At 39.1% G+C, this 27,981-nt stretch overlaps 2 protein-coding genes across 2 annotated transcripts; one reads left to right on the top strand and one right to left on the bottom strand.

Moving 5' to 3' along the window:
• Positions 1–859: 859 nt before the first annotated feature.
• kdr (kinase insert domain receptor (a type III receptor tyrosine kinase)) lies at positions 860–23,711 on the bottom strand. Its single transcript, XM_077534916.1, has 30 exons — positions 23,525–23,711; positions 21,827–21,920; positions 21,557–21,759; positions 21,365–21,486; positions 21,111–21,279; positions 20,860–20,999; positions 19,279–19,462; positions 19,090–19,210; positions 18,038–18,204; positions 17,806–17,962; positions 16,015–16,135; positions 15,679–15,790; positions 14,335–14,682; positions 13,035–13,181; positions 12,829–12,960; positions 10,858–10,964; positions 9,310–9,445; positions 7,941–8,045; positions 7,760–7,873; positions 6,656–6,744; positions 6,445–6,589; positions 6,282–6,373; positions 6,079–6,201; positions 4,882–4,993; positions 3,889–3,988; positions 3,696–3,801; positions 2,974–3,101; positions 2,807–2,882; positions 2,541–2,614; positions 860–1,490 (listed from the first exon to the last, which is right to left on the bottom strand). Exons 1-30 carry the CDS (start codon positions 23,574–23,576, stop codon positions 1,265–1,267), a joined length of 4,002 nt encoding a protein of 1,333 aa, XP_077391042.1. The 5' UTR covers positions 23,577–23,711; the 3' UTR covers positions 860–1,264.
• Positions 23,712–25,715: 2,004 nt separating this feature from the next.
• srd5a3 (steroid 5 alpha-reductase 3) lies at positions 25,716–27,937 on the top strand. The gene is made up of 5 exons (XM_077534503.1): positions 25,716–26,001; positions 26,084–26,235; positions 26,361–26,546; positions 26,632–26,757; positions 27,572–27,937. Exons 1-5 carry the CDS (start codon positions 25,778–25,780, stop codon positions 27,829–27,831), a joined length of 948 nt encoding a protein of 315 aa, XP_077390629.1. The 5' UTR covers positions 25,716–25,777; the 3' UTR covers positions 27,832–27,937.
• The last annotated feature ends 44 nt before the right edge of the window (positions 27,938–27,981 follow it).

Raw genomic sequence — 27,981 nt, 5'->3', positions numbered from 1 at the left:
CATTTTGTCATAGCAGTCAGGGTGAGGATGAGAAATAGGGTGCACACAGTCACAAATGGGGAACATATAGCGTGAACGTCACTCATTAGCGCTTAGCGCAGTTAGCAAAAATTACACCACGAGATCCATTTAGCTGATCAACACAACATTTGGTGGACATGTCAGGAAGCATGAAAAAAAACAAACGAACTGAAAAGCCCAACGCTGCATTCGAGGATGGTCGGAAGTCGGACTTTTCCGAGTTCAAACCAGGAAGTGTGTACGGGAACTCGGAAATTCCACTTGCGAAGTCGGAATAAAAAAAAGGACCCCGACTTCACCAACGGACGACAAAGTGATGTCACTCTACAATGGGGACACAATTTACTCGAGTGTAAAACTAGATAGCTTTCTTTATTTATAAATATTCGACATAACTTCATGTAACACAACATACATGACAGTATGCCACTAACTCCCTGTATAAAATTATACAGTGAACAAATGAACTCTATGGAATGCTTATAAAATAAGATAAAAACAATAAATGAAGCAAAATTGCGAGAAAGTAAGTTTGCTGGAGGTCAACATGAGTTTTGAGGACCAAAATAAATAAAAAAACTATTTATCACTATCCGCCATTTTGATTGTTTACTTTTACCTCGAACGCTTTCAGGTCGAAATTGAGAAAAACCAACTCGAATATATCCGACCATCCTTGAATGCAGCATAATTCCTGAAATTGAACAGGAAGTCGGCCATTTTGGTTTGGAGCAGCCATTTTGAGTGAATTACAAGGGTTGATCTGTTGACAAACACCTAAGGAATAGTAAATAAAATGTCACTTAAGTTGAAAGAATATGCATTAAAATACTTTTTTGTTTCATGTCAAACACTTTATTAGTGGGAAAATCCCAATGATTTTATAAAACTAGTTACATGAATTATCTGGATAGCACATATACTGTAATACGGGTACAAATAAGAGACTGTACACAAAGAAGAAAAGAGAACTGCCTCCAATTCCAAACAAAAGCATTCCCCCCTACTGACGCCATGATCTCAAAATTTCCGACGGCGTTTCCTGCCGTGCAGGAAGCGAGTCCTCCCGTTAGCTCGCTGAGTAAACACGATAGCCGGGATCGTTTACACGCGCTCGTCATTCAACCTTCATTTTTGTTCCGGTTGATTTCTGACGCCGACAACAACAGCGCCGCAACTCTCCACATTGTTCACCAATAACAACAACAACAAAACAACTGTACAAGACCAGAGGGCGCCAGGGTCAGACGGGCGGCGTGCTGTAACGGATCTCCACGCCAAATTTGGGCACAGGAGGCGCAGGAGGGGTCTTCTGCTTTTTCAGGAGCATGCCGTGCTTGACGATGGCCTCCTCGTTGGCGTAGACGGGCGCGTCGGCGTCGTCCGAGTGGTAGCCCGACTGGTAGCCGCTCGTCTGGTTGGACGACTCGGACGCCAGAGACTCTTTGCTTTTGCAGCGCAGGAGCTGGCTGATGTGGGGGAATGACATGACATGCTGTCAATCAATCACAAACCTTAAAAGAGTCGAATATATACAAAATGATAAACGGGGATGTCACCTAGTCCCTGTTTTTTTACTTCTCAATATTTTCTTTCTTTTTTGGGGGGAGCTAACCCTCAATTTTCATGGAAATCTTACTGGTGGTTCATCAACATTTTTGTGAACATTTCTGGGGTTAACAATTTTTTTTCAATGCATTCATAATCACCGTTAGTTCTCAACGCAATTCAACTTTATAGTGCACTTTAAAACAACCATTGCTGATATGATTTTAGCAATTTTCATTAGTATGTGTGAGAACGTTTCAGTAGTGAGTGTGAGCAAAAAAAACAAAAAAAATCAACCGAGAATAATTCATTTTATTTAAAAAAAAATAGATTTATTTTGTAGTAATTTTTAAATGTTATTCTCAGAAATTTTCAATTTGTTTTCTCATAAATTTTAGGACTTAATCGCCTAAAATAGTTTTCCTGTAATATTTGTAATTTTATATTTAATATACTTGATATTAAAAATAATTCTGAATTCAGCAATTTTATTTGATTTTTTTTGTAAAATTGCAATTCTCTCATTTCTACAACTTCATATTCCTAACGTTAAGTAATTTTCACAACTTCAGAATTTTTTTTTGATACTGACATTGTTTTCTATTTTATTTATTATTTATTATTTATATATTGAGTATATTTCTATTGTATTGTATTTATTTATCTATGTATTATTTATTTATTTATTCACCCACCTACTTCTTATTAATTTACTAATGTAAACTTCATTTACTTGTATTAGAAAAAAAATGTATACTCACTTAAACTGTTTGCTTTGATCTTGTTTTTCTGACCTATTTCTTTACTGCATGTCCAATTTCTGTTTCATGTACGTTGTATACAGCAATGCTCATTTTAAAGTACTTTATAAATAAAGTTGAGCCGAGTTTTCTGAACAGCTTTTTTCTTATATTCCAATTTTATTTTCACAATATCACATTTAAAAAAAAATTTTTTTTTATACTTCTTACCTCAAGTTGGGCGTCGTTAGGAGCTGCGGATTCGATCCTTTTGCTTCCTCGGGTGAACAGTCCATGTGACCCTCCTATATGAACGATGAAAAAAGGTCCCTTCATTTTTTTTAAATTGTTGATTAATTGTTGCACTCTACTTCTCATAACATTTCCTTTATTCTAGTAAAATTGTGATTTTACTGTCGAATTTTTTAAAACTTTGTGTACGTTTTTTTTTTTTTATTTATAGAAATGATTTTTTGTCAATATTTCTCATCGCTCACCATGACGCTGCTGAGCTCCACGGGGACGTCGTCAAACGTCTTCACGCTGAGCCTCCGGCTGCACATTTCGCCTTGCCTGGACCCCAAAGGTGCATCCCAACGTTAGACGAACAGCAAAACGTACCGCGGGAAGGAACGTGAACATCTTGAGTGCACATTACGCGGACCCGAGAGACAGAGCGTTGTTGTCATAGTGCGGTTGAGCTTCCAAGACGTCTCTGCTTTGAGGCGCGACGTAACCCGGAGCTCCCGCCGCGTCGGCTCCTGCCGTCAGGGGGATGTAGTCCTTGCCGTCCTGGAGGAGAGAACGTCTTAAGTTAGGAAATGACTGCACATGTACTTTTTTTTTTTTTTCTTCAGAAGAATAACATTATTTATTGATTGATTGAATTTTAATTTTTTTATTTTATTTTTCTTCTTCTTATTATTATTATTATTATTAATTCAATCTCTGGTGTAATAACCTTATTTATTGATTGATTGAATTTTTTTATTTTTATTTTATTTTTCTTCTTCTTATTATTATTATTATTATTAATTCAATCTCTGGTGTAATAACCTTATTTATTGATTGATTGAATTTTTAGTTTTCATTTCATTATTATTATTATTATTATTATTATTAATTCAATCTCGGGTGTAATAACCTTATTTATTGATTGATTGAATTTTTAGTTTTCATTTCATTATTATTATTATTATTATTATTATTATTATTATCAATTCAATCTCTGGTGTAATAACCTTATTTATTGATTGAATTATTTTTTTTTAAATATTTTATTATCTGTCCTCATTACTGCTGGATATGTAAATTTCCCAGAGGGAGCCATCCCAAAGGGATCAATAAAGTCAAGTCTAAGTCTAAGTCTAAGTCTAATATGTATACCTGGCGAGCGTTAGCTTGCAGCAGGTTGCCCAGATGCTCCACCAGTTCTGCGAAGGTGGGCCTGTCCGTGGGGCGGTCAAGCCAGCAGTCTAACATGGTCTGGTATCTGCCAAGGCGAGTGGTTTTTAGTAGGTTGTGAACTTGTGAGTGACAATAGATGCGAGCTGGTAAAAATGATCTCCTTGTCACTCACATCTCCGAGGTGGCGTACTCCGGCGGTCTCATTCTGGTGCCTTCTTTAAGCCTTCGGCAGAAGGTCTCGTCGATGCACACGCCAGGATAGGGAGACGCTCCTAGAGATGGGACAGAGATTGTTGTTGTTGTTGTTGTTGTTGTTGTTTTTTAGAAATAACATATACAATGGTACCTTGACTTGAGTACCATTTTGCTTCGCGTTATTAGCTAAAATCCGAATGTGTGATCAGTGTGGAAGGCAGTCCCCATCTGCCCACTTCACAGATCCGTGATCCCACCATGCCAAGGACTGTGCACCAATCTCGTGTGCCGAATTTAAAGGTAACGAGAGGACCCGTTTCTATTGGCGGCGAATCAAGTCATTTGTAAATTCATCAAACATGGTTTAAAACCATTTTAAACTGCGGCAAACCCAGTTCATGAGCAAAAATACGAAAGCGAAGTCTAACCTGCCCCTGCGCACATTTGGACCGTGCCTTGCGCCGGATCTGTTCTGGTCACAGAAATAGAGCCGAGAGAGAGGGAATAGGAAACAGTTCCTAGGTGCCTGATTTTTTTTTTGTGATCATTTCATTTCATTCCAGAATTTAGATACGATACATTAGATACGATAGATAGATAGATAGATAGATAGATAGATAGATAGATAGATAGATAGATAGATAGATAGATAGATAGATAGATAGATAGATAGATAGATAGATAGATAGATAGATAGATAGATAGATAGATAGATAGATAGATAGATAGATAGATAGATAGATAGATCAGTAAATTAAGTTACGAGCTCAATCACGGAACACATTAACACATTCATTGCCAGACCAGCAAAAAATGCATCATTTGCATCGTCTTTTTCCGTCAATGGCAGTGAATGAGTTAAACTTGTCAATCATGGTACCACGGTACACCTGCCAAACCAAGTGTGAAAAGAGGCCCCTCCCACATGCACAGCAATCCTCTTTGTGTCATGTATTGTAACTTAGTTTACCCAGTGAGAAAATCTCCCAGAGAAGAACCCCAAAGGACCAGACATCACTCTGGGTGGTGTACACCCGGTCGAAGATGGTCTCAGGAGCCATCCACTTCAAAGGGAGACGTGCCTGAGGGGATAACAACCGAGATGTCAATTTTGATGTGTACGTTGAGTACAGTTAATCGATTTTAGTGGCTAATTCAAGATTATTTGTCAGGAAACTTCCCCTTTGTAGCAGCTTCCATAGTTTAAAACGTGTCATGAACTGTATACAATTGACAACATACAGTTGTGTTCATAAGTTGACGACATACCTGTACTTTATATCATTTTATGATCACAACTGTAGTTGTAAAGAGTTTATCAATAGTCACTTTGCTGGATGACAACAAACTAACTGTATTGTTTCACTCATCATTACACTATTGCTTGTTGTGCTTGCTTGCTAGCTAGCTAGCTAGCTGCTTGTGACTCGAGTATATAACTTAATGGTATATTCTCACACGTTATTTTCATTATTAAGATACTCGCATATTGAGATTTAAAAAAAAAAAAAAAAAAAAAAAAAAGTAGGAAGGTTGCTCCAGCATGGCGATATTCTTCTTGGCCAGGAACTGCAGGATGCTCAGGTCATTGTGAGCAGTCGTAATTAATTCCCACAGAATCTCATTATTGTAGACGTGCTGGTTGATCGTCTGGCCCACGTTGAAGGGGAAAAACTTGTAATTTGGCCTTGGAAGTTTTATGACACATCTCGTACAACAGAGGTGCGAAAACTACGGTCCAGGGGCCATTTGCGGCCCGCTGTCCATTTTCTAGCGGTACTCAGTATTTACAAAAAAAAATTTTTGACACACATTTTTTCTAGATATACAAATAAACTATTTAAAACAAAAATAAAAATATTTTGCTTTGTAATTTGAGATATTTCAGTTCCAGAAGCAAAAAATGTTTTCCTCCATGTTCCGCTATGTGTGTCAAGGTCTGATTTGTCAACATATAATGATTAAATATAAGATCCTCAAGTAAACACTGCTTTAAAAATTGTCCTTTTATTACCAATTACTCTTTCTTTGATTCTGAATGTTAAAATTGGCTCAGGGCTGGGGCGGATCGATGCTAGTAGGATGCAGGGGTGCGGGCCACCCCAAAATCATGAAAAAAACTGTTTGACCTGTTGAACTAAAAACCCGCTAAAACGAGGGAACTCACATCTCCCTTGCGGACGTAGTCGGGATCCTTGTAGACGTCCCTGGCCAGACCAAAGTCGCAGATCTTCACCACGTTGTTCTCAGAGAGCAGAATGTTCCTGGCGGCCAGATCTCTGTGGATGCACTGAAAAGCGTATGAATACGTTTAGTGTTTATGTTTACAGAATCTGGATGGACGTCCACAATCCTGGATCGTTATTTCACCTTGCGAGAGGACAGGAACTCCATGCCTTTGGCCACCTGGAAACTGTAGCAGATCAGGTCCTCCATGGTCAGGTGGTCATCGTCGGTGCTCTCTACAAAGCACGGTGGATGTTAGGATCAAACAAAAATAGGGCAAGAGAAGATCAAACTGGAAGTTAGGTACCTTCTTGAGGATTCGGGTGGCTGCCTGAAGCTCTGTCGGCCGTCCCTGTGCAGATGTCCAGCTGGGCGATCTTCCCCAGGCCGAGATCACCTTCCATCACGTCGTCCTCCGCGTACGTCCACCTCTGGCTATCCGTTCTTTTTCTCTGAGGACCACAAAAGTACAAGAATGAATATCAAGTTGCTGTCTGTGTCGTTTTTGATGTGTCTACCTTGTACGGACTGTATTCTCCACGTTTGCTCTTCAGGTAGCTGGAGAGGTTTCCGTGCTTGCAGTACTCCACGATGACCATTAGAGGGCCTAAAGAGGCGTTGAAGGAAATCATCAAAATCACTTATCTAACAGCGAGTCATCAATGATCAAATCGATCAAATTTGGTCACAATTGGACATAATCTCCAGAAATATCATTACTTACTTACTCGTTACTTTAGTTAATGAAAACTAATGAAAAAAACTAAATAAAATAAAAAATAAAAAATAAAACGCTTTTTAAAAAACGAAAATTAACTAACTACATTTATGTTTACAAAACTAACTTAAAACTAACTATAATTATTGCAAAAATGTCCTTCGTTTTAGTCTTTGGTCATTTAATACATGAGCCATTGAGGATGATTTTAAATGTGATTTTAAGTATATTCAATATTGACCGGAATAAGTATGTTTTGAAAGTGTGTCACACAGAAGTGAAAAGCCTTACATTGATGAAAAATAGGAATGCTATGAAATTTGTTTGCATAATGGATAAATACATGTTAAGTGAAAAGCCTTAGTGTTTTTTTTGTTTGTGTTTTTTTATTTATTTATTTTTTTGTGTGTGTGTTTTATTTCATTTGTTGTATACTGGTTCCTGATAGAATGTTGTAATGTTATAACAAATGCCATAATATTGTATATATTTGTTTTTTCACATTGATGTGTATGTTTGAAACATTTGTGCAATAAAAAAAAAAAAGTGTCACACAGAAGTGATGTCATCGAGTAGCAGCCAATACAAAAGCACCTTCAGATGATGTCGCTCCTCCTAGGCAACATTTTATTTTTTTATTTTTTTTTTTAATCATGGTGTTTATTAAATATTGTGCACAAGTAATTTTTTTTTTTTTTAAAGAAAAACTAATAATGAAACCAACTAAAACTAAACATTTTTAATAACTAAAACTGGCAAAAGCTAACAGAACCGCAATAAAAACTAATTAAACCTAAGTAAATAAAAAAAAAAAATCTTAAAACGAAATACAAACTAATTAAAACAAAAATTGCATTACATTATTAATTGATGCAGCGTTATAATAAGCTATGATAGCGCTCACCGCCAGGCTTAGTGCAGGCTCCCAAAAGGTTGACCACATTGAGGTGATGTCCGATGTGGATGAGGATCTTCAATTCCGACATCAGAGCTCGGAACTCGCTGGACGTGGCTCCCTCTGCCACACCACATTTGACCAACGTCTTTCACTTATGTCTACTATTACATTGAGCGTATTGACTCACCTTTAAGCATCTTGACCGCAACAGTGGTGCAGGTGGTGACTTTCTCGATGCCGAAAGCGGCGGCTTCCACAACCTGGCCGAACGCGCCTCGTCCCAACGGATCACCTTTAAAAGCACATTCGTTATCCGTTTGTTTGACTGATGATGCGTTCAAGAATACTGGGAAATATCACACTTGGAGATTACGAATGGACAAAAAAAATATGACTGACAACATTTGTTGTAAATTATTCAACATTATATACTTGCTGGGAACTGTGACTAGACCCAGAAATACTAAATGGGATTCAAAAACCTAGTTGAGATTGCTAACTGGGATTTAAAACCCTAGCTGGGAACACTAACTATTCTTTAATAACATATTTTTATTATAACTTATTAAGAAAATATGACTACTTTGTTTCTTTGGGTCGGAAACGTCCAGAGTCATTTCTTTGGGCAACAATGGGGGAATGGTGACTAATTTCTTTTGTCAACAATGAACTATATTTCTCAATTGATGAAAATTTTTTGGTCAACTATGAGGAATGCCCTGGCATTTCTTTGGTCGACAATGACAAACCTTTTGACTAATTTCTTTGGTCAACAACGACAAATAGTTTGACTCATTCCTTCAGTTGAACGTGGAAAATATTAACAATCAGTTCATTGATGAAACTATGACATTCTGACTTCTTTCTTTGGTCAACCATGGGAAACCTCATGAGTCATTTCTTTAGACGGAAATGTCTTAACTCCTTTCTTTGGTCGACAAAAGGGTAAATCATCAATTAAAGAATTTATGAAAATATGAGATCCTGACCTGATTTTTTTGGGTCAAAAGTCACAACTAAATTATTTGGTAAACTATGGGAAATATGAATAATCAATTAATTCAAAATGTGATGTCCAGGCTCATTTCTTTGGTCAACTATGAACATTAATTAATATAATCATTTTTGTGGTTAACTTTCAGGATGGTTCTGACTAATTTGTTTAGTCGACTATGGGAAATGTCCTGACTCATTTCTTTGGACATCTATGGAGACTGTCCTGACTTATTTCTTTGGTCAAATCTTAAACAAGTAAGTGATGGAAATCTTAAAATTCTCACTCATTTCTTTGGTCGACTGTAGGGAACATCCTGCCTCATTTCTTTGGTCGGCCATGGGGGATATGAACAATCATTTATTCGTCAACAGAATTCACATCCATCCATCCATCCATCCATCCATTTTCTTAACCGCTTACTCCTCACAAGAGTCGTGGGGGTGCTGGAGCCTATCCCAGCTGGCTTCGGGCAATAGGCGGGATACACCCTGAACTGGTTGCCAGCCAATCGCAGAATTCACAACCATTAAATAAATATATATATTTTTTTAAAATATACCGAGCTTCAGCCTGTCCCGAGGGAATTCCCACTTGTTTGCGTCGTAAGTGAGCCGCTCGCACTGCTCGTCCATGGGCACGTCCTCCGAGTCCAGGATCATGGAGAGGTAACCCGTCTTCAGATCGCCACCGTTGGGCTGAAACAGAGCATCATTTGCATTACTGTGCCACAGTCTGGCGCGTTTACAGTGAAGATCCCTCCGCTGAAAAGGGGCCCAGTGGGTGTACGTGACTTACGGGAGCAGAATGTGACCCCGCTGTTCTTGGGCACAAAAGACAGCGGTCGCTTCTAATCATTCATACTTGTGGTGTGTCTTTTTGTGTGTGTGTGCGTGTGTTGCATTCAACCATGTCCTCCACGTGTGTGGGCCGAGGATATGAGGGGCCGCCCAGGACATCAGGACATAATTCAGGATTGCCTCTCACACACGCTACTGAAATGCGGTCGTACACACAACTGAAACTCTCTCATTGCACTACTGACTGCATTCCATATTGTATGGTACATATTTTTGATGTGTGAGATGATTTCAGTAGTGTATGTGAGTATTTCATCTGTGTGCGTAAGAAAAAAATTTGGTAGTGTGTGTGAAAGCTTTTTAATAGTGTGCGTTAGAGTGTTTTCAATAGTGTGTGTGAGAGCATTTCGGTAGTGTGATAGAAATGCATGTGAGAGGGGTTTTAGTATGGAGATCATTTCAGTAGCATACAGTATGAAGGGAACTTACAGTAGTGTTTTGTGAAACGGTCTCAGTAGTGTGTGTGAGAGCATTTCAGTAACGCAATAGAAATATATGTGAGAGTTTTAGTATGGAGATCATTTCAGCAGCATACAGTATGAAGGAAACTTACAGTAGTGTTTTGTGAAAAGGTTTCAGTAGTGTGTGTGAGAGTATTTCAGAAGTGTATACTGTATGTGCAAGGGGAAAATACGAAGTGAGTGTGAGTGCAATTTAGTTGTGTGAAAACTTTTTAGTCCTCTGTTTGAGTGAAACAAATTGCAGTAGCGTGTTGGAGAGGATTTCAGTGGTGTATGTGACAGCATTTCAGTAGTGAATGTATGTGACGAAGAAATCAGAATTCTCATGAGAGCATGCTAGTATTATGAGAGCCTTTGAGCAATATATATAAGCCAAATATATTTCAGTAGCATGTGTGAAAGTTTTTCAGGGGTGTGTGTGAGTGTTTCAGTAGTGTCTATGTGCATGGAAAAAATATGAAACATGTGCGAGAGCATTTTATTAGTGTAAGAGCCTTTCTGTAATTTACATGAATGATAGTTTTCAGTAGTGTGGGTTAGTGTTTCAGTCGTGTATGTGTGAGAGCGGCATAATAATAATAATGTTTCAGTAATGTTAAATGGTTTCTTTTTGTGAGAGAGCGTTTCAGCAATGTATGAGAGCATTTCAGTAGTGGACATGAGTGTTTCAGTAGTGTGACAGCAAAATCTATTTTAGCAGTGTAAATGAGAGCAATTCAGTAGTGTGTGTGTGAGAGATGTACTCCTGAATGATGTCTGCGGTGGCTCCTTATAGGAGGAACTTCTTACTCTTTTTCTCCCACGGATGACGAAGACGATCAGTAGCCAGAAAAACATGGCGATGACCACCGAGCCGATGGGAACAATCAGCTCCACGTTGGTCTTTTCCTCCGCGCCTGAAAGCAGCACAAGCACACAGCAAAAGTGGTGAAAATAATCAAATGTGGGGAATTTTGGAGAATGTGAAGACTCATTGTTTTGATCAACAATTTATCTGATTGGTTAGTCAGAGCAAAACTGTTCCACTTTTAATAATGGGCAAAGCTTGCTGGTATGACGTATTTTTTTTTAAAATGTTTAATGCTTTTGTCGGGTTATTAGACATTGATTGTGAAGTGAAAAACAAAAATATCAAAAACTTGGCAAACCTTGGCCAACTAGTACACAGTGTAATAAAACTAAATAGCAGACAATAATCTGACAAATTATGAGTGCCAAAAAAACAACAACAAACAGTCATTGGGGGGAAAAAAAATGACCAAAAAAAGTACAAAAATCTGGCAAAATAACAAATCAAACATGGGTACAAGTATGACAAAAATAACAAAAAGGAACAAAAAAATCCCCCAAAAATAACAGAAATGGATAAATCAAACAAGAATTGGGCAGAAATCTGAGAAATTTCCATAACTGCCAAAGTCAATTGTCCAAATAGGCGTGTATTGTTGGAAACGAGGACTCTCTCTCTCTCTCTCTCTCTCTCTCTCGCACGCGCTAATTTGTGGTGTCTAGCTCGTTAGCAGCGGCGCCGCCCCCGTTCTAAGAAGGTCCACATTCTGCTGGCAAGACCCGGGTCACGTAGACGGGTTTGTTTGTGTGTCTGCCGGTGGTCGGCTCGGACAGGAGAGCTGAGGCGAGGCCCAGAAACACCCCCCCCCCCCCCCCCCACCCCCCACCCCCACTCCCCAACACCCCCGCTTTGTCCTCTATAGTCCTCCCATTGTTTTGGATTTAGAAACTCCCGGGAGGATAAAGTGAACAAACGGAGCCAGTTTCCTGTCATGAGGAAGTTATTCTCCTTTGAAACCTTTGATATATTAAAAAAAAATAATGTTAGCCTCGAGGTTAAATATAAATAAGATAGTTTAGCCAGGAGGTTTCAGGCAGAACAATTTTTTCCTTATTAATATTAACAAACAGGAAATGTTGCATCCCATTCTGGAATGCTGGAGATAACATTCCGCCTCCAAGCTGTACATGGGCCTAAATAGCACCGCATCACAGCAGAGCAGCATGACATGCTATAAATATTAGCGGCGATATTTTCTAAATCAGTTTCTGTCAGTTTTGTCACATTTCTGGCCAAATTTTATATGTTCTGTCTTTGTTTTTGCCAGATATTTGCTTTTTTTTTTTTTTTGGTCAATTTGTTTTGTTAGTTTTGTGATATTTTTGTTCTAGTTTTGTCTGCTCTATGCCAGCTTTTGCCAGATTTATTTTTAGCATATTTTGTCCTATTCTTTTGTTTATTTGTTTTTTCAGCTTTTTGTCAGATTTCTTTTTAATCAGATTTTTTCAGTTTTTGCCAGATTTTTTTGTCAGATTGTGTCTGTTTTTGCCAAATTATTTGTTCAATTCTTGTTTCTTTCTTTCTTAGTTTTTTTCCTATGTTGTCAGTTTGTTGCCAGATCTTTTACATATTTTTAAAGTTTTTTTTTAACTGATTTTTGCCCAATTCTTTGTTTTATGCCAGATTTAAAACAACAACAACAACAACAACAAAACAGTTTTGGTCATAATGTGTCAATTTTTATCAGCTTTTTTTCGATTTCCAGATTTTCGTCATATTTTTGACCAAGTTTTGTCTCATTTTTACATGATATTTTTTTACGTTTTATCTGATTTTGTCCCTTTTTGTCAAACTTTTGAAGTTACAACGACACATAAAGGATGAAATCAAACTGGAAAAAAAATCCAACACGCAATGAAAGCAGTGCAGCCAAGAGATGAGATACGCGAACGGTTGAGCTTCATACTGACCTTCGGTCGTCAAGAAGGCCTGCGAGCTGTCGCATCCGCGGCTGTTGCAAGCCGAGCAGCTGTACAAGCCGCCGTCATCCTTCTTGACGCGCTGGATGGTCAGCACGTGACCACGCCGGCTCAGGATCACGCCTGAAAAGGCGTCACCAAGGTAAGTCGAAAAAGGCTGCAATAATTCCGCAGATTAAAATGAACGCACGTCTTACCGGGTCCTTCCACCACCGTGTGATTGTTTTTGCTCCACACCACTGTCGGGTCGGGCGTGCCGTCGGCGGCGCACAGGAGCGTGACGGTGGCGCTCACGTTGACTTTTAGGTCGGTGAGATTGTTGAGGATCCTCGGAGCCTCAAGACCTGCGATACATTTACATTCCATGAGTAATAAACGCAAAAACGGTTTATAATTGCCTATAAATGCCACAAGATGTCGAAAAAGATTTTTCTTTTAGATAAGCCTATGGCCTGACTAAACGATGCCCCGCCCCTCACTTAGTTGCATAGTTGCTTGGCACCAAGATGCCACAAGAGGGCACCAAAGCACTTTTTCTTTTAGATAAGGCTAAGGCCTGACTAAACGATGCCCCGCCCCTTACATGGCACTAAGATGCCACAAAAGGGCACCAAAGCAATAATTTTATATTAAACATTACTTTTCCTGAGTAGAGCGAACAAGGGAGGGCAGAATTAATTGTTAATTCAGTTTTTCTTTCCAGTTTTGTCATTTTACGTCAAATTGTATCAACACCCCCATACCCACCCCTCAAAATTTTTGTTTGATTGTGTCAGTTTTTAAATATTGTCAATGTTTTGTCTGACACTTGTCTGCTTGCTGTTTTGTTTTTGTTTTTTGCAAGATTTGGAGGATTTTTTGGGGTCACATTTGCCCAAGTTTTTTCCTTTTTTTTTTTTTTTAAAAGCCTTTGTCAATTTAAAATTAAATAAATTTTGTGTTATACTTATATTACTACATATATATTTTGTGGAATATTTTGTCCGTTTTTAGCCAATTGTTTACTTTTTTCATGGGGGGGGGGGGGGGGGGGGGGGGGTCAAATTTTTTGTAATTTTACCACTTAGATTTTTACCCAATTATTGTCTCACCCCCTTTTTGGGGGGCCGATTTTTATATATGGTATTTTTTTGTATGATTTTCAGGGTTTCTTTTTTTTTTTTTTTTTTTTTTGATCGATTCGTTTTGAGTTATTCTTTTTTGTTAACACATTTTGTTGAAATTTCTTTGCAATTTTTTAAAAATAAATTCTTGTCATATTTTGCCTTTTTTTGCCAGATTTTTGTGTGATTGTTGCAAGAATGAAGATAGAGACAATGGATGGATCGAATACGATGAAATCATAATCAATCAGGCTGGGGTTACCAAATTTGGAGCCTGGCAGACATTGCTTCTATTATGTCTCCATTTGTCAAGTTTGGCAAATAAAATTGCAAAGTTTGTAGGTTCACAAATAGAAATGATAGTACTATTATCAATTATTTAAAAAAGTTTCACCTCTGAGCGACAGATATCGCAGCAGACAAGTCCTCTCCCTGGTCTTGAGGGTCTCCACCTGGCAAGCGTAGAGGCCCTCGTCCCGGCGGGAAGCGTTGGGCAGCAATAGCTCCAAACTCACGTTGGCGCCATGCTCGCCGTTCAAGGGCTCGCGGCGCAGCAGCGGCGTTGGCGGCAGTGCCAGCGAGCGGCACGGCTGCACGGCCGCCGCCCGCTCCCACCCGGACGTGTTGGACAGGTGGAACCAGGCCAGGTTGCCGTACATCAGCCCGTCGGCCTTGCAGCGCAGAGTCACGTGCTCCTCCTCCAGGGGTTCGTTGGATGGCGACACGCTCAGCTCCAGACCACCTGTAGACAGAAGTTGCAAAAATCCTCGCAGGCTGTACTTAAGCAGAAGCACAGATGCTAAAAAAAAACAAAAAAAAACAAAAAAAAAAAAAAAAAACGTACAGACTACGAAATTTACTAAGAAAGAAATCAGACAGAATAGTCAGGTCTCTTTTTACTTTACTATATAGTAAATTTTAGTAGCTTTGTAATATCGTATTTTGTCAAGGTGAAAGGTTGTATATTTTTGAGAAAGAAAAATGTATTTTAGTCTCAACCCTTTTTTTTAAGTGGTATGTTTTTGATGGAAGTCGCAGTCTTGTGAGAATATTTGTATTGTTTTCTATGTAGAAAATTATATATATATATATATATATATATATATATATATATATATATAATTATTATTATTATTATTATTTATTTATTTATTTTTTTTGTCTTAAATCTGATTTTTTGAGAGATTTTAATTTCATTTATTATTATTATTATTATTATTATTATTATTATTATTATTTATTTATTTATTTATTTATTTATTTATTTATTTATTTATTTATTTTTAGATAGAAAGCTGCACATTTTTTAGGGAAACACTTTACAATTTACAAGGCTACATTCAGGTTGTTGTTGTTTTTTTTTTTTTAAAGCTAAAACATTTAAATACAATGTTGGAATCTTACAAGAATAATATATATATATATTTTTTTTTAGATATAAAGTTGTAACTTTTCAATATAAAGTCACAATGCTACAAGAATGTCAGATGTTTTGGAACTATTTTTTTTTTTTTTTTAAATAATAAATGCAATCTTAGGAGAATTTTTCTCCCCCAAGACATGAAGTTTAACATTTTCATTTTTTCTCTCTCTTTTAACATTTTCCATTTACAAAAAACCATAGCTACCTGAAAAATCCACTTAGTGCAATAACAGTGTATAAAAAATACACGCGGCCGATGGAAGGTGAAAACTATCGTCCTGACAACAATAGTGACATCATCAAGTGCATACTCACGTGTCACGTGGAAAAAAATGACTCGAGAATCCTTTCCCACTTTGTTGGCGGCCGTGCATCGGTACAGGGCGTGGATCTCGGCTTTCTGGAACTTTAAGGAGCTCACCATTTTCTGTCAGCCAAAAAATATTTTTATAAGTTTTTCCCCCCCCCCACCCATTTGTCAACTCAAAGTGTTGTGAAGATGACCCTGTGCCTATATCCACATCCGCACCAAAAGTAATGGTTTATTTCTTGGCCTATGTGGCACTTGAATAAAAATATTCACTGTTGTTGGTTGTGATTTTTCTACCCCTAAACCTGGACGATGTAAATTGGGCGACTGACTGCGTGTACCTTCTGATCGTGATCGACATCAGTGGAGATCCGCTCCACAGGGTTGTGTGCGGTGCCGTTGTGGATGTCACGCCAAGCTTTGCAATAGACTATTTGCGCCTCAGATCCTGGCAGTCCCGGCCTGTGAGACGAAAAACAAGATGGAGAAGGTGAAACACTGGTTCAAATAAACAGCATGGGCAAAAAAATATGACAATATATAACAAAAATCATATGTACATACACTACCAAAAAAAAAAGGCAAAAAAAACATGACAAAACATGACAAAAAAATGAGACACCTGATGGAAAATCACAGGGGGGGTCGACTGACTAAAATCTTACAAAATAAGAATAAACTTGTTGGACAACAATCAGACAAAAAGCCTTATGAAAATGTCATTAAAAATGGTGAGAAATCTGACAAAAATAAAAAAAAATTGAAACACAAAAATTTAACAAATTAAATATATAGCAAAAGACAGACATAAATCTGACGATGTTTTTGTTTGTTTTTTATGGCAAGAAATTACCAAACATGAGAAAATTTTGATTTTTCAAAACTGCTTTTAAAAAAAGACACCCAAAAAACTAAAAACAACAACAACAAAAAACAAAGAAAAAACTAAAAAGGAAAATATTGCCCAATAAGTTGGACGAAAAACTGACCAACAGACAAAAAGGTTTTAAAAAATCTGCCAAAAAAAAACAAAAAAAACAACAACAACTAAACCAAGTATTAAAATTAGGGAAAAAAAACAAAAGACACTGCCAAAAAAACAAGACAAAAGTCTGGCAAAAATATGGTGAAAAACTGAAAAAAGGCAAACAACAGCAACAAAAACACACACACACAAAAAAAATACAAAATCTGAAAGAACTATGCTGACAAAAAATGGGAGAGAAAATAACAGACAAAATGAAAAATGAAAAAAAAGTGGCACAGTACAAGAAAAATACGTTACCTAACGTTAACAAGCATTTATTTCTTTATTTCTCAAACCTGTTCCGTATCTTTTGCTAACCCCTTAAAAGAAGACAACAGACCGCTGCTTCCGTTTGATTTCATGCGATTTCCTCGATTTCCTTGTTTTGCTACGTTGCATTTGGAGCGAAAAGGGCCGGTTCAATGAAATTGGCATCTCAAGGACGACTGAAAATGATGGACGGGAACACAACAGGAAACCTCGCGCGACGCGGACGCGAGGAAGCGGCGGGATGTGCGGACAGCAGATAAGGAGCCTGCTCCGTGCATGCTCGTCTCCCGGCTGTTGTGAAACCGCTTTGTATCTGATAACTGCTGGTCAACTCAAAATGGACGCCATGTGGCCTTCACGACGCATCTGGTCATTGTCTCCACCTGTGTTTTGTCAACAGTCCCTTTCCCAGTTGGTGGGAACTTCTACTGCACTTCTGCTTAAAGGGGAAGGCAAGTCAAAAATGTTTGATGTGGCCCCACTAGTCCAAGCATGATTTTCTGTTTAATTTTATTATATTTATGGAAAGTTAGTTAAGCCGCAAAATCCACCCGTTTTTATCCATTTTGTCACTTTCTGTTAACTGAAAATTACATCACAGTGCCTAAGTTTGGTCATGTAACGTTTGCTAGCTGAGCCGTTAGCTTAGCCCTGTTGACAGCAAGTGGCAAAATGGCCGCCCACTGAGATGGATTTTACTGCTTAATTCATATTCCACAAACACAATGTTAATCTGAATGCCATGTTTAAAACAGTGGGGGCGCATAGAACATATTATTGTAAAGAATATTTTCCCTTTTTTAGTACTTTTGTACTCTTCTCCATGCAAACTCACACAAAGGCTTCCGGGCAGTCGTCTGTGGACATCCACTGCCACTGGATGTCCGTTGGTGTCGGGAAGCCTTGGGCGGTGCATCGCAGTGTGGGGCTGCTGCCGTACAAAAAAACGTCCGCGTCCATCGCCACCTCTTTTTCGATGATATGAGGAGGAACTGAAAAGGGAGAAAACTACAATGACGGACACTGCATTAAGAACGACTGAGTGGAGATTTGTAACGATGACGTGCCATTGACCAGAAGTTGGAACGATCTCCTTTGCTCGTCTTTGGTGATTTTGTTGCTAAGCACGATGGTGTAGTTCCCCGCGTCGGTTTCGGCGACGCCGCGGAAGATGAGGGCGTCGCTTCTCTGCTTGATCCGGTAGTCTTCCTTCAGTAGGAGGCCATTTTTCAACCTGCAGGGACAAACATCCTCAACGTGAGCCTTCAAGGATACATTAAAAAAAAAATAATAATAAAATCAATTAACTTTTGAGACAACTTGTTTTTGGTTGAATTCCAAGCTGTGTTCAAAGTTGAAGGCATGGTGTTCCAGAAATTGACCTTTTGGTTGACTTCTGAGCCATATGGCAACAGATTTTTTTTTTTTTTTTTTAATAAACTCACAAGTTTTGTTTGACTTTTAAGGTATAAAGTATTGTTTTACATATCGTGCCATATATTTCAGGAACACTTTACTTGGTTGAACTCAAAGCGATGCTTACGTTTGATGCACATATTTCCAATTGGGTTTGGTTGTACTCCAAGTTTTGTTCTACTTTTGAGGCATATTGCTCCAAATCATTTTGGTTGAACCCCAATTCTTGTTTGCTTTTGAGAGGCATATTGTTTCAGAACATTTTGTTTGACCACCAAGTTTGTTCAACTTTTGAGGCATATTGCTCCATAGAATTTTGGTTGACTTCCAAGCTTTTTGAGGCGTAATGTTCCGGAACATTTTGGTTGAAGTGCACATTGTGTTAGGATTTTGAAGCACAATTTCCCAGGAATATTTTGGTTGAACTTCAAGTTGTGTTTGATTTCTGTCACATTTTTTCCACATAGTCTAATTTGTACAATTTTTGAGGGGGTACACATCATAAAAGCAACCAGATGAACTGATTACACTCATAATGATGGTCTAACTCCAAGTTTTGTTTGACTTTGAGACCTATTTTTACAGGTTGAACTCCAAATTGGACCACCATTGGGGCGTTCATCTAAAATGCCCTCATGAACGCAACATTGGTGATATTCAAAATCAGAAAAGCATTATTTGTTTGGGCAGAGATTTGACTTACCATTTAAAGTTTGGTTCAGGGTAGGCTGTGTAGCTGACGGGTATGTAGGTGGACGACAAACCTCCCACATTCACCTCCCTCACATTGGTCCATGGCTCCTTTATGTCAATGAATGGCTTCTCTGGAACGGACAGACTCAAATTCAGCGCGGGATTCTTTTTGGTTGGGTTTTGCTTTGAACAAACGTACCGTAGACCTTGAGGAAGGCCGTTGCGCTTTTCTCCATGGCTCCACTGGAGGCCGTGCAGGTGTATTCGCCGGTATGTTCCACCGTCACGTTGCCCACCACCAGCGTGTTCGACAGTTCCAGAGAGTCCCACAGCTTCTTCTTGTGTGGCGTCATGTGAATTGCCTTCGAACCGTTGCCCGCTTTCTGGAAAGAAGACATGTTGAGGATAGAAGACACAGGACTTAATGCTAGTGTTAATTTTTTCTGCCATTTTTAAATTTAGTCTCAGTTTTAGTCTAGTTTCAATCACGCTTGCCAGTTGTTGTTTTTTTTAATTTATCATAGTTAGTAGTCAACCTCACCCGGTTTTTATTTAGTAAACTATAAATCTAGCATTTTAGTCTTTCTTTTAGTACATAAAAATGTTCTCATCTTTTTGATGAAAAACAACTTCACACACAATTACAGTATATCAACAAGTGGCTACTATGGCTCCATGCTACTAGCTAGTAAGTTAGCTAGCATTAGTTAGCAGTTTCAATCACGCTTGCCAGTTGTTGTTTTTTTTTATTTATCATAGTTAGTAGTCAACCTCACTCGGTTTTTATTTCGTAAACTATAAATCTAGCATCTTAGTCTTTCTTTTAGTACATAAAAATGTTCTCATCTTTTTGATGTAAAACAACTTCACACACAATTACAGTATATGAACAAGTGGCTACTATGGCTCCATGCTACTAGCTAGTAAGTTAGCTAGCATTAGTTAGCGGTCAGATTAACATTATTGTTGGAAAGTTATAGCCATTAGATTAATGTTACGAAATAACTATAATTTACTTTTTTTTTTTTTTTTTTTTTTACCTTTCACCATGAATCTACTTCCTGTCTGTGTTTTGTACATGTTGCACTCTAGCTGCAGATTTGACAGGTGGTGTGTCACTATGTGTTACATGACAGCGTCACAGTGACAGATTAGCAGACAGAATTTTTTGAAAATTATACATTTTCATCTCGTCTTTGTTCATGAACTAAAATGTCCATAGATTTTAGTCCAGTTTTTAAGTGAAGCATATTTAGTCTCTTCTTCATTAGTCGACGAAAATGCATATTGAAAATGAAAATGCTGATTTAGTCCCAGGTATTAATGAGGGTTTATAGTCTGGTTTTTGTCCCGTGAAAAATTTGTTGACGAAAATATTTTTGTCTAGTTTTTGTTAACAAAATTAACACTACTTACTAGCGAGCTAGTGAGAATCCAGATACGGTGTTTACATAGACATCCGGACAAACAAAGCTAGCATTAGCTGCTAACTTAGTCGGGAGGCACCAGCTGGGAGAAAAATCCAGTCCAATTCTGGTTCTATGGTTGACTCTTGAATGTGGCTTCACGCTAGCATGAACGCTTTAGAGCGCATTGCTTTATTTGCTTCACAGTTTCCATCGTTCATTTTTAATGATGGTTTGACTCTGGAACAAATTATTTTAAGCTATATAGTCTGTAAAGGGGAGAATGGGAAACATTTTGAGGTTAGAATGGGCCATTGGTAGTGTAGAGATTCACGTAGAAGCGGTATAGAAGCATGTGAGTTAGCGGTGCTAACCAAAGGCTGGCCGGCGTGCGTCCAGTTGAACTCGATGCCCACGTTGAGTTCCGTGTACGCGGTACAGCTGAGCAGCAGACGCTCCCCGACAGCCAGCCTGACTTGCGCCGGTTTCAGGGTGAGGTCGTAGATCTTGTATCCTGCGGAAGAGGGCGGGTGGATGTTTAGGGAGAGAGGGTGCGCAGGGGCAGTCAGTAGTCTGGCCGCTTCCATTGTTCTCCCGAGACTTGTCAGACGTTTCTATTTCTCACCGACGACGGCCACCACGTAGAGGGGGGACTTGAACGTCTCGTCACCGATGCGAGTCTGGCACGAGACCACGCCGGCGTAGCTGATCTGATGGCTGGGGATGGTGAAGCCGGTCTTGGCGTCCCACAGGGAGTCTTTCCCGTCTGGATGGAACTCTTTGTTTGGATACTTCTGGCAGACAGGGAGGTGTGCAGTTTAAACAGAGAATAGACGAGGAGATATTTTCCATTTTAGTGCCCGCAAAAAATCTCCTTACAGTATGAAGTGTCACGTTGAGGTTCTCCAGTGATCCTCGACACGGTATGACAACCCGCTCGCCTTCCCGGATGAACACCACCTCGTATTCCTTCTCGGATGGAACGAACGGCACCTTGTCGTCTAAAACCACAAACATCTCTCAAACGTTGCATTCAAGTACACCGGACACATCTTGAAGCGACGACCGTACCGTGAACAAAAACGTGAACCGCCGCCGACGTCCGGCTGCCTTCCGCTTTGAGATCGCGGTAGGAGCACCGGTACTGCCCGGTCTCGTTGACGGTGGCGTTGGTGATCCGCAACTCCGTGCAAAAGAGTCCCAATCCGCTACAGTCGCTGATGGAAATGCGAGCGCTGGTGGGAGGAGTGGTCCAACGTAGGTACTGGCGGCCTCTGTGAAAGTCCCATACGGTTTCATTGGGTGACACTAGAAGGGGGTCTCGTCAAAAGTCAGACGTACTTGCATGTGAGCTCCAGGTTGTCAGATTTGTTCATTCTGTGGACGCCTTGGATGTTCAGTATTGGCGGGTCGGACGTGAAGCGCAGCTCGATAGCTTTGAATTGGAAAATCAATTTTTAGTAAAAGATTTGAGGGTGTTGAATCAAACCAAATTGTTCCACTTTAAAATAGTTGATACATTTCGACTTATCTTTTATTGGAGAGATGCTTGCCCATATACAATACCTTGCAAAAGTATTAGCCTCCTTGATCTTTTTTTACCTTTAGGCACATTTCAGGATGATATGAAGATATAAAATTTGATTTTTTTTTTTTTTGTGACAAATGAACACCAAGTCAGAAACGATCGTGAAAAACAAAAAGAACTAATTAAATGAAAAGTAGGGCATGTGAAATTATTCACCCCCTTTTCTCTCAGTGCAGCCAACTGACTGTAGAAGTTCTCTGATGGTATTTGAATGATCCAATGAAGACCTAAATGACTGACGATGACAAAAGAGTTTCTGTATAAATGCACCTGCTCTGTAATGGTGTCAAAAGACTATTGGGGACCAAATAGCATCATGGAACGCAAGTTTAAAGAGGGTTAGGATGTCAAAAGATTTCGATCAATCATATCGTTTCATCAAACTAAGAGAGCACTGATCAGAGATGCAGCCTTTCAAAAGAAATAACTGACAACCTTCCCAAAAATGTGTCATAACCCATGCCTAAAAACAAACAGGAAGATGGACATTTTGATTTGAAGCAGTCCAGAACAGACGGATGAATGAATCACCTCTATAGGGGGCCTCAATGTGCCTAAATATGCACCAATTTTGGCAAAACCATGCATCATGGTGAAAACATACATTTTAGGGGTCCCGAACACAACTGCTCAAAATTCACTCAGTACTACCTCTTGGAAAGTTAGAAAACAAACCAGCCCCTGGCACAAGTTTTACCGATAGACACAAAATTGGGTGGACAGAACCCATTAAAAAGTCTCAAGGGCCCAAAATTGAAAACAAAGTTGGCCGTTTTGAGCGTATTCCATGTCTCATACTTTGACAATCTCATACTAGGAAATTTACCCAAAAAAGCCCCACTTGGAGGCAGGTTTACTAGGGACGGAGGTGTGTGTACATTCGTCGAGGCACACCAAACACATCCATTGATAGGCCATGCTGTAACACAATCGGTTGGGCCTTTCGCAAATGGCTCCCGCCAGGATGGAAGCATACAAATTGTCGAGCTCGGCAGTCTAATCCATCCACTTTATTGTGCCCTAACAGTTTAATCCTTACAGTGCTTTAAAGATAATGACAACATCCATTTCGGCAATTACTGTCACTAATCAATGAAACCACCAAGTTTTTTTTTACTCCACAGTTTCGTGCGCCTGTGAATTATTTCCCAGCGCGGCAACAAAATGGCGGAGCTGTGTCAAAACAGGAAGCCGGGAAAGATGGGCCGGGTCAGGCTCAATAGGCCCGGGCCCGAGCGCGGCCTAGGTGGGGTTCCTGTTTCGGAGGATACGGGCTGACCCCCACCCACCTGACGTCAGCAGACATTGTATGGAAAAAAAAAAAAAAAAAAAAGTCACAAGGAAACACAATAGAAACTTACTGTAACTGTTTTACATATTTTAAAAAAAATGGAATAGTTGCTAAACCATATCAAATCAAACAAAAAGTAATAATAATGGAATGGCCTTACCACCAATATGGCAAAGTCCCAGACTGAAAATAACAAAAAATGCCCAAGCCATTATTCCACAAACGGACTAATATTTTGGGAAAAAGTTGACAAAGGCAAATAAAACAATCCTTTCAACACCAATCCATCCAACCGGGGGATGCTGAAGAACCAGCGACCAGTGCTCAGCAGCAGGTCCCCATGGAGGTGGATGTGCTTCTGAAAGGGGCAGAGGAAAGGCACGCTGGGTGGCCTGCAGGGGAGGAGCAACCCAGGCTGAGTGCACACCTCCACTTGCTGGACCAACAGAGGAAATAGCTGAACCATAACAGGTATCAGACATCCCACAAAATAAAAATAAAAAACTCCTTGATAAGACCATACACAAGCTTCGTTCCCTGCTCACCATGCATACCACCACCCCCAGTCTTTGTGACTGCAGTTTTAGTAACCTTGAGAATCAAGTTACTTTTTTAACAGTACAGAAATGCATTATTTTTTTTTTAGTTTAAGTAATCAACAGAGTTATTTTTGAATAAAGTAATTAGTTAATATTTTCCAGTAACAATGTACAACTGCTCAAAGTATGCACTACTTTTCAGTTAGCAACTAATAGCAAAACTTTCTTCAATGCAATATCATTTAAAAAGTAAGGTAGACTACTGTTTTGAATCTTTCATTCACCACGTGCTGTGATGTACTGTAATATATTAGGCAAATATATATTGTAATATATTATGTAAATGTGTAACTAATTTACAGTTTGTTTTATGTACGTTTTTTTTTTTTTTACTTTGATTTGCTGTCAGGGCAGCACTGAAAATTAAAATCCCTTCTCAGTTGTCTTAATAGGATGAATAAAGTTTAAATAAATAGACAAACAACCGTAATAACATTTATGCCTATTTTCAGACTCACAAAACAACAACAACAACAACAGCAGCAACAGAAAAACAGCCAGATAAGTCATGAAATCTGTACTCATTGGCCTTTCATACAGAAATCCTGCCGAGTAGTCACATCAAATGCTGATGCCTTGTGCATGTTTTTAAGTTTTGGAGAATGTTTTAGCAACTATGTGCATCACTTCTGGGATTTTCTATGGAACAAATGCACCAACATGACTGCCAACTATTACAGCACATTCACAAGTAGGGGTTGGGGTGTGGGGCGTGAGGGTGCTGCTTGGCATAGTCAACACTGGCACCAACCGGGAGAGAGGGAGGAAGCAGGAAACAGTCCACACTTCCTCAGACAGGATGTTGCGCTTCTCCAAGAGGCATCCTGGAATCTCAAAGGCCTCACAACTTACATGTTGACTCACAAAAGTACAGAGAGCGAGAGAGCTCAGCAAAAAGGAAATATGATGACTGACGTATGAAGGCCAGCGTAGATAATAATCCTGGTCTTTGATCCAAGCAGTTATACCGTGTGTGTGCGTGTGTGTGGTTTTGAGTAGTGGTTTGTATCAGTTCCCTTATGAAAAACTGTACAATTTCCCGCTTTTTAATCTTTTTTTTATTTTTTTTATTTATTTTTTGAAAGCTCAGTATTAATCATTCAGCAGCCTTCCCGAGTAAACATATCATCATCGCTCCTCCTCCCCACTTTGTAATCTATTACGTGAACAAATTCCATTTATTGTTTGATTGTTTATTTGTTTATTGAACATATAAACCAGCAACAGAAATATTGAAATTATTTTTCTTTGAAAAACTTTGTTTTTATACATATTTTTAAACGCAACCAGTGATTCACACCTTTTCAGGTTAATTCCAAAATTGTTTCACAAATTTACGCCTATAATTGAAACACACCTTAGCTTAATATTTGTTTTTATTCGGATTATTTTATAGACACTTGTACCCCTTAAATCATAGCCGCTCTCTAATTTCAAACAGCTTCTGAATATTGTGGCAAAGTAGGTTGTTGTGTACTTTGTACATTATTTGAGCTATTTTAAACTCGACTCGATCATAAAATTTCATTGTGTTTAACCAATAGTGAATTTTTGGTTCTGTATTTTGATTGGTTAATAATTCTTATTGCTCTTTTTTTGTAATTTGGAAATAGGCTAAGTTATGTTCATGTACACTTAAACGGATGAAATAAATGAATATATCTGGTAACGTTGTAAAATATTTATTTCAATAACGATCATCTGTCCTCGGAAACTTTATTCGGCTTTTCTTCAACCCGGAACAAAGGTTAGGTCTCTGTTCTCAGGCCGGACATTTTCGGTGTTACACAAAACAATAACGCGACGGTTCCAACATGACTTGGAGGGCTTTCGGCTTACGTCTGATAGATTTCGTGTGGTTAGTTTTGTCTTTATCTTTCTTCGCGGCGCTTTGGGCACACAAGATAGTAAAGCGCTTGCCCTCCAAATACCAAACGTGTTGTCTTAACGTGTTGTTCCAGGATCTGGTTCGATACGGAAAAACCAAACAGAATCTCAAACGCGACGACTGGCTGCGCGTTTTTGACGTCCCAAAGAGGTAAGCCTTTTATACAACACGTTGTTTAAAATGTATAATAAATAATTGTAGTTTTTAACAAGTATTTTACCTCGTCATTTAGGTGGTTCTGGCACTTCTACGCCACTTCTCTCGTTTGGAATGGTCTTCTGTTGGCTTTCAGCCTGAACGTGACTCTACAACAACATTTATATCCAAAATGGCTGACAGGCTTGATAAATGTTCTGTCTGGTTCATCGCATGCAGAACAACAAGGTAAAGTAATTAATTAATTAATTCAGTTTTTAATGCATAGATAGATAGATAGATAGATAGATGTGTCGAGCTATCACATGTGGGATGCCTTGGATCATCTTCTATGTTGTTGGTTCCTCACATAGCTCCACATGTGAGCACGGTGCTGCTGCAGCTGCTGCTGTGGTCACACTCCCTCCGAAGGCTTGCGGAGTGTCTCTGGATCAGCGTCTTCTCTGATGGCGTCATCCACCTGCTGCAGTACGTTTTCGGCCTGGCGTACTACCTCCTGCTGGGGCTGACCGTACTCTGCTCGGATCGCCAAGCAAAAGGTCCAATAGACCCCTAAAGTTGTACTGATCGATTCTCTGCTTGATGTTCACGCAACCTGCGTTGTCATTTTTTTGTGATTTTTAGCAAGTGGGCCTCTCTTATCCCAACTGGAGTGGTGTCACATTGCTGGGATTGCACTTTTCATTGCGGCCTCTTTGCTGCAGCATCAGTCAATGGTGCTTCTGGCTGGACTACGTACTGGGAAGTCAGGTGAGCTTGTGTCAAATTTTTGTAATGTGTTTTTAATAACCATAAATAGGCATAAATAAATACAATTATTATTAAATACTTACGTTTTTGTTTTTTTTGCTTCAATTCAGTGGACTTTATGCTGCTCCTTTTGTTCTGCATACCTTGGCCACTTGGGGCAGTATAACACAGACATACAGATGTAACACTGAGACAGCTCCTCAGTAAGCTACAGTACTATTAATCTTTCTTCTTAGAGAAAAAATATCATGCCATCGAGTATTGTTATATTAGCTCAGATCTGCCTACATGGGTTGTTCCACTGTTCAAATATCTGTTACTTGTAGCAGTTGTAACACTGACAGCAATGCTATTGGTTGTCCCGTTTGCGGCATTTTGCATTGTTTGTTGGCATTGAGCTAGTGGACAACATATACTTGTGCAACTTCATATCTCAGTTGTTTATTTTTACTCTCTACATTGTGAACAGGTTATAGGGCACATTAATGGTGAAAATGGTTTAAAATTATCTTGGTCTCATTTTTATGGCACAAAAACCTTGCTCAGCATTACTTTCATGGTAGAATGTTAGCAACCAGCCATTTGTTGTTGCATACTCAGGCCATAACACTGAAAGGATTACTTTGGCGCCATCTGGTGGAATATTGGTGTTGTTGTTAGATTTAATTTATTGATTTGTTTTATTTTATGCTCTGCTAGTGTTGTTTGCGCATAAGTATGTTTAAATGTGTTTGAAGTCAGTCTTCTATAATGTGTCCCTTCCAAACTGCTAATAAACTATTAAACGCTTGTTTCTTGTGTTTTGTTGGTACAGGAAGGGTGGAGACACTGACTCATCGGATGCCAAAGGGTGGCTGCTTTGAGTTGGTGTCTTGCCCGCACTACTTGGCTGAGCTACTCGTGTACGTCTCGCTGAGTTTGGTGGCCGGCGGTCTTTCACTCACCTGGTGGATGGTGGTCCTATACGTGCTCTTCAACCAGGCGCTGGCCGCGCTACTCTGCCACGACCACTACGTTGGCAAATACCCATCCTACCCTGCGCACAGAAAAGCATTTATACCTTTTGTGATGTGATCATGGAAACTGGTGTGTATACTGTATTATATTTTGATCTATTGTGTGTATTTATGTTGGGCTTTTCCAGTAAGTTTTGCTCATTAAAAAGTTTCGTAATCTAGAATTACAGTCTGATTATTACTCAAATTATTGGTTATTACACGAATT

Source organism: Festucalex cinctus, chromosome 10 (assembly GCF_051991245.1).
Source record: "Festucalex cinctus isolate MCC-2025b chromosome 10, RoL_Fcin_1.0, whole genome shotgun sequence".
NCBI classification, from domain to species: Eukaryota; Metazoa; Chordata; class Actinopteri; order Syngnathiformes; family Syngnathidae; genus Festucalex; species Festucalex cinctus.
This window is presented reverse-complemented; position numbering and strand designations above follow the sequence as displayed.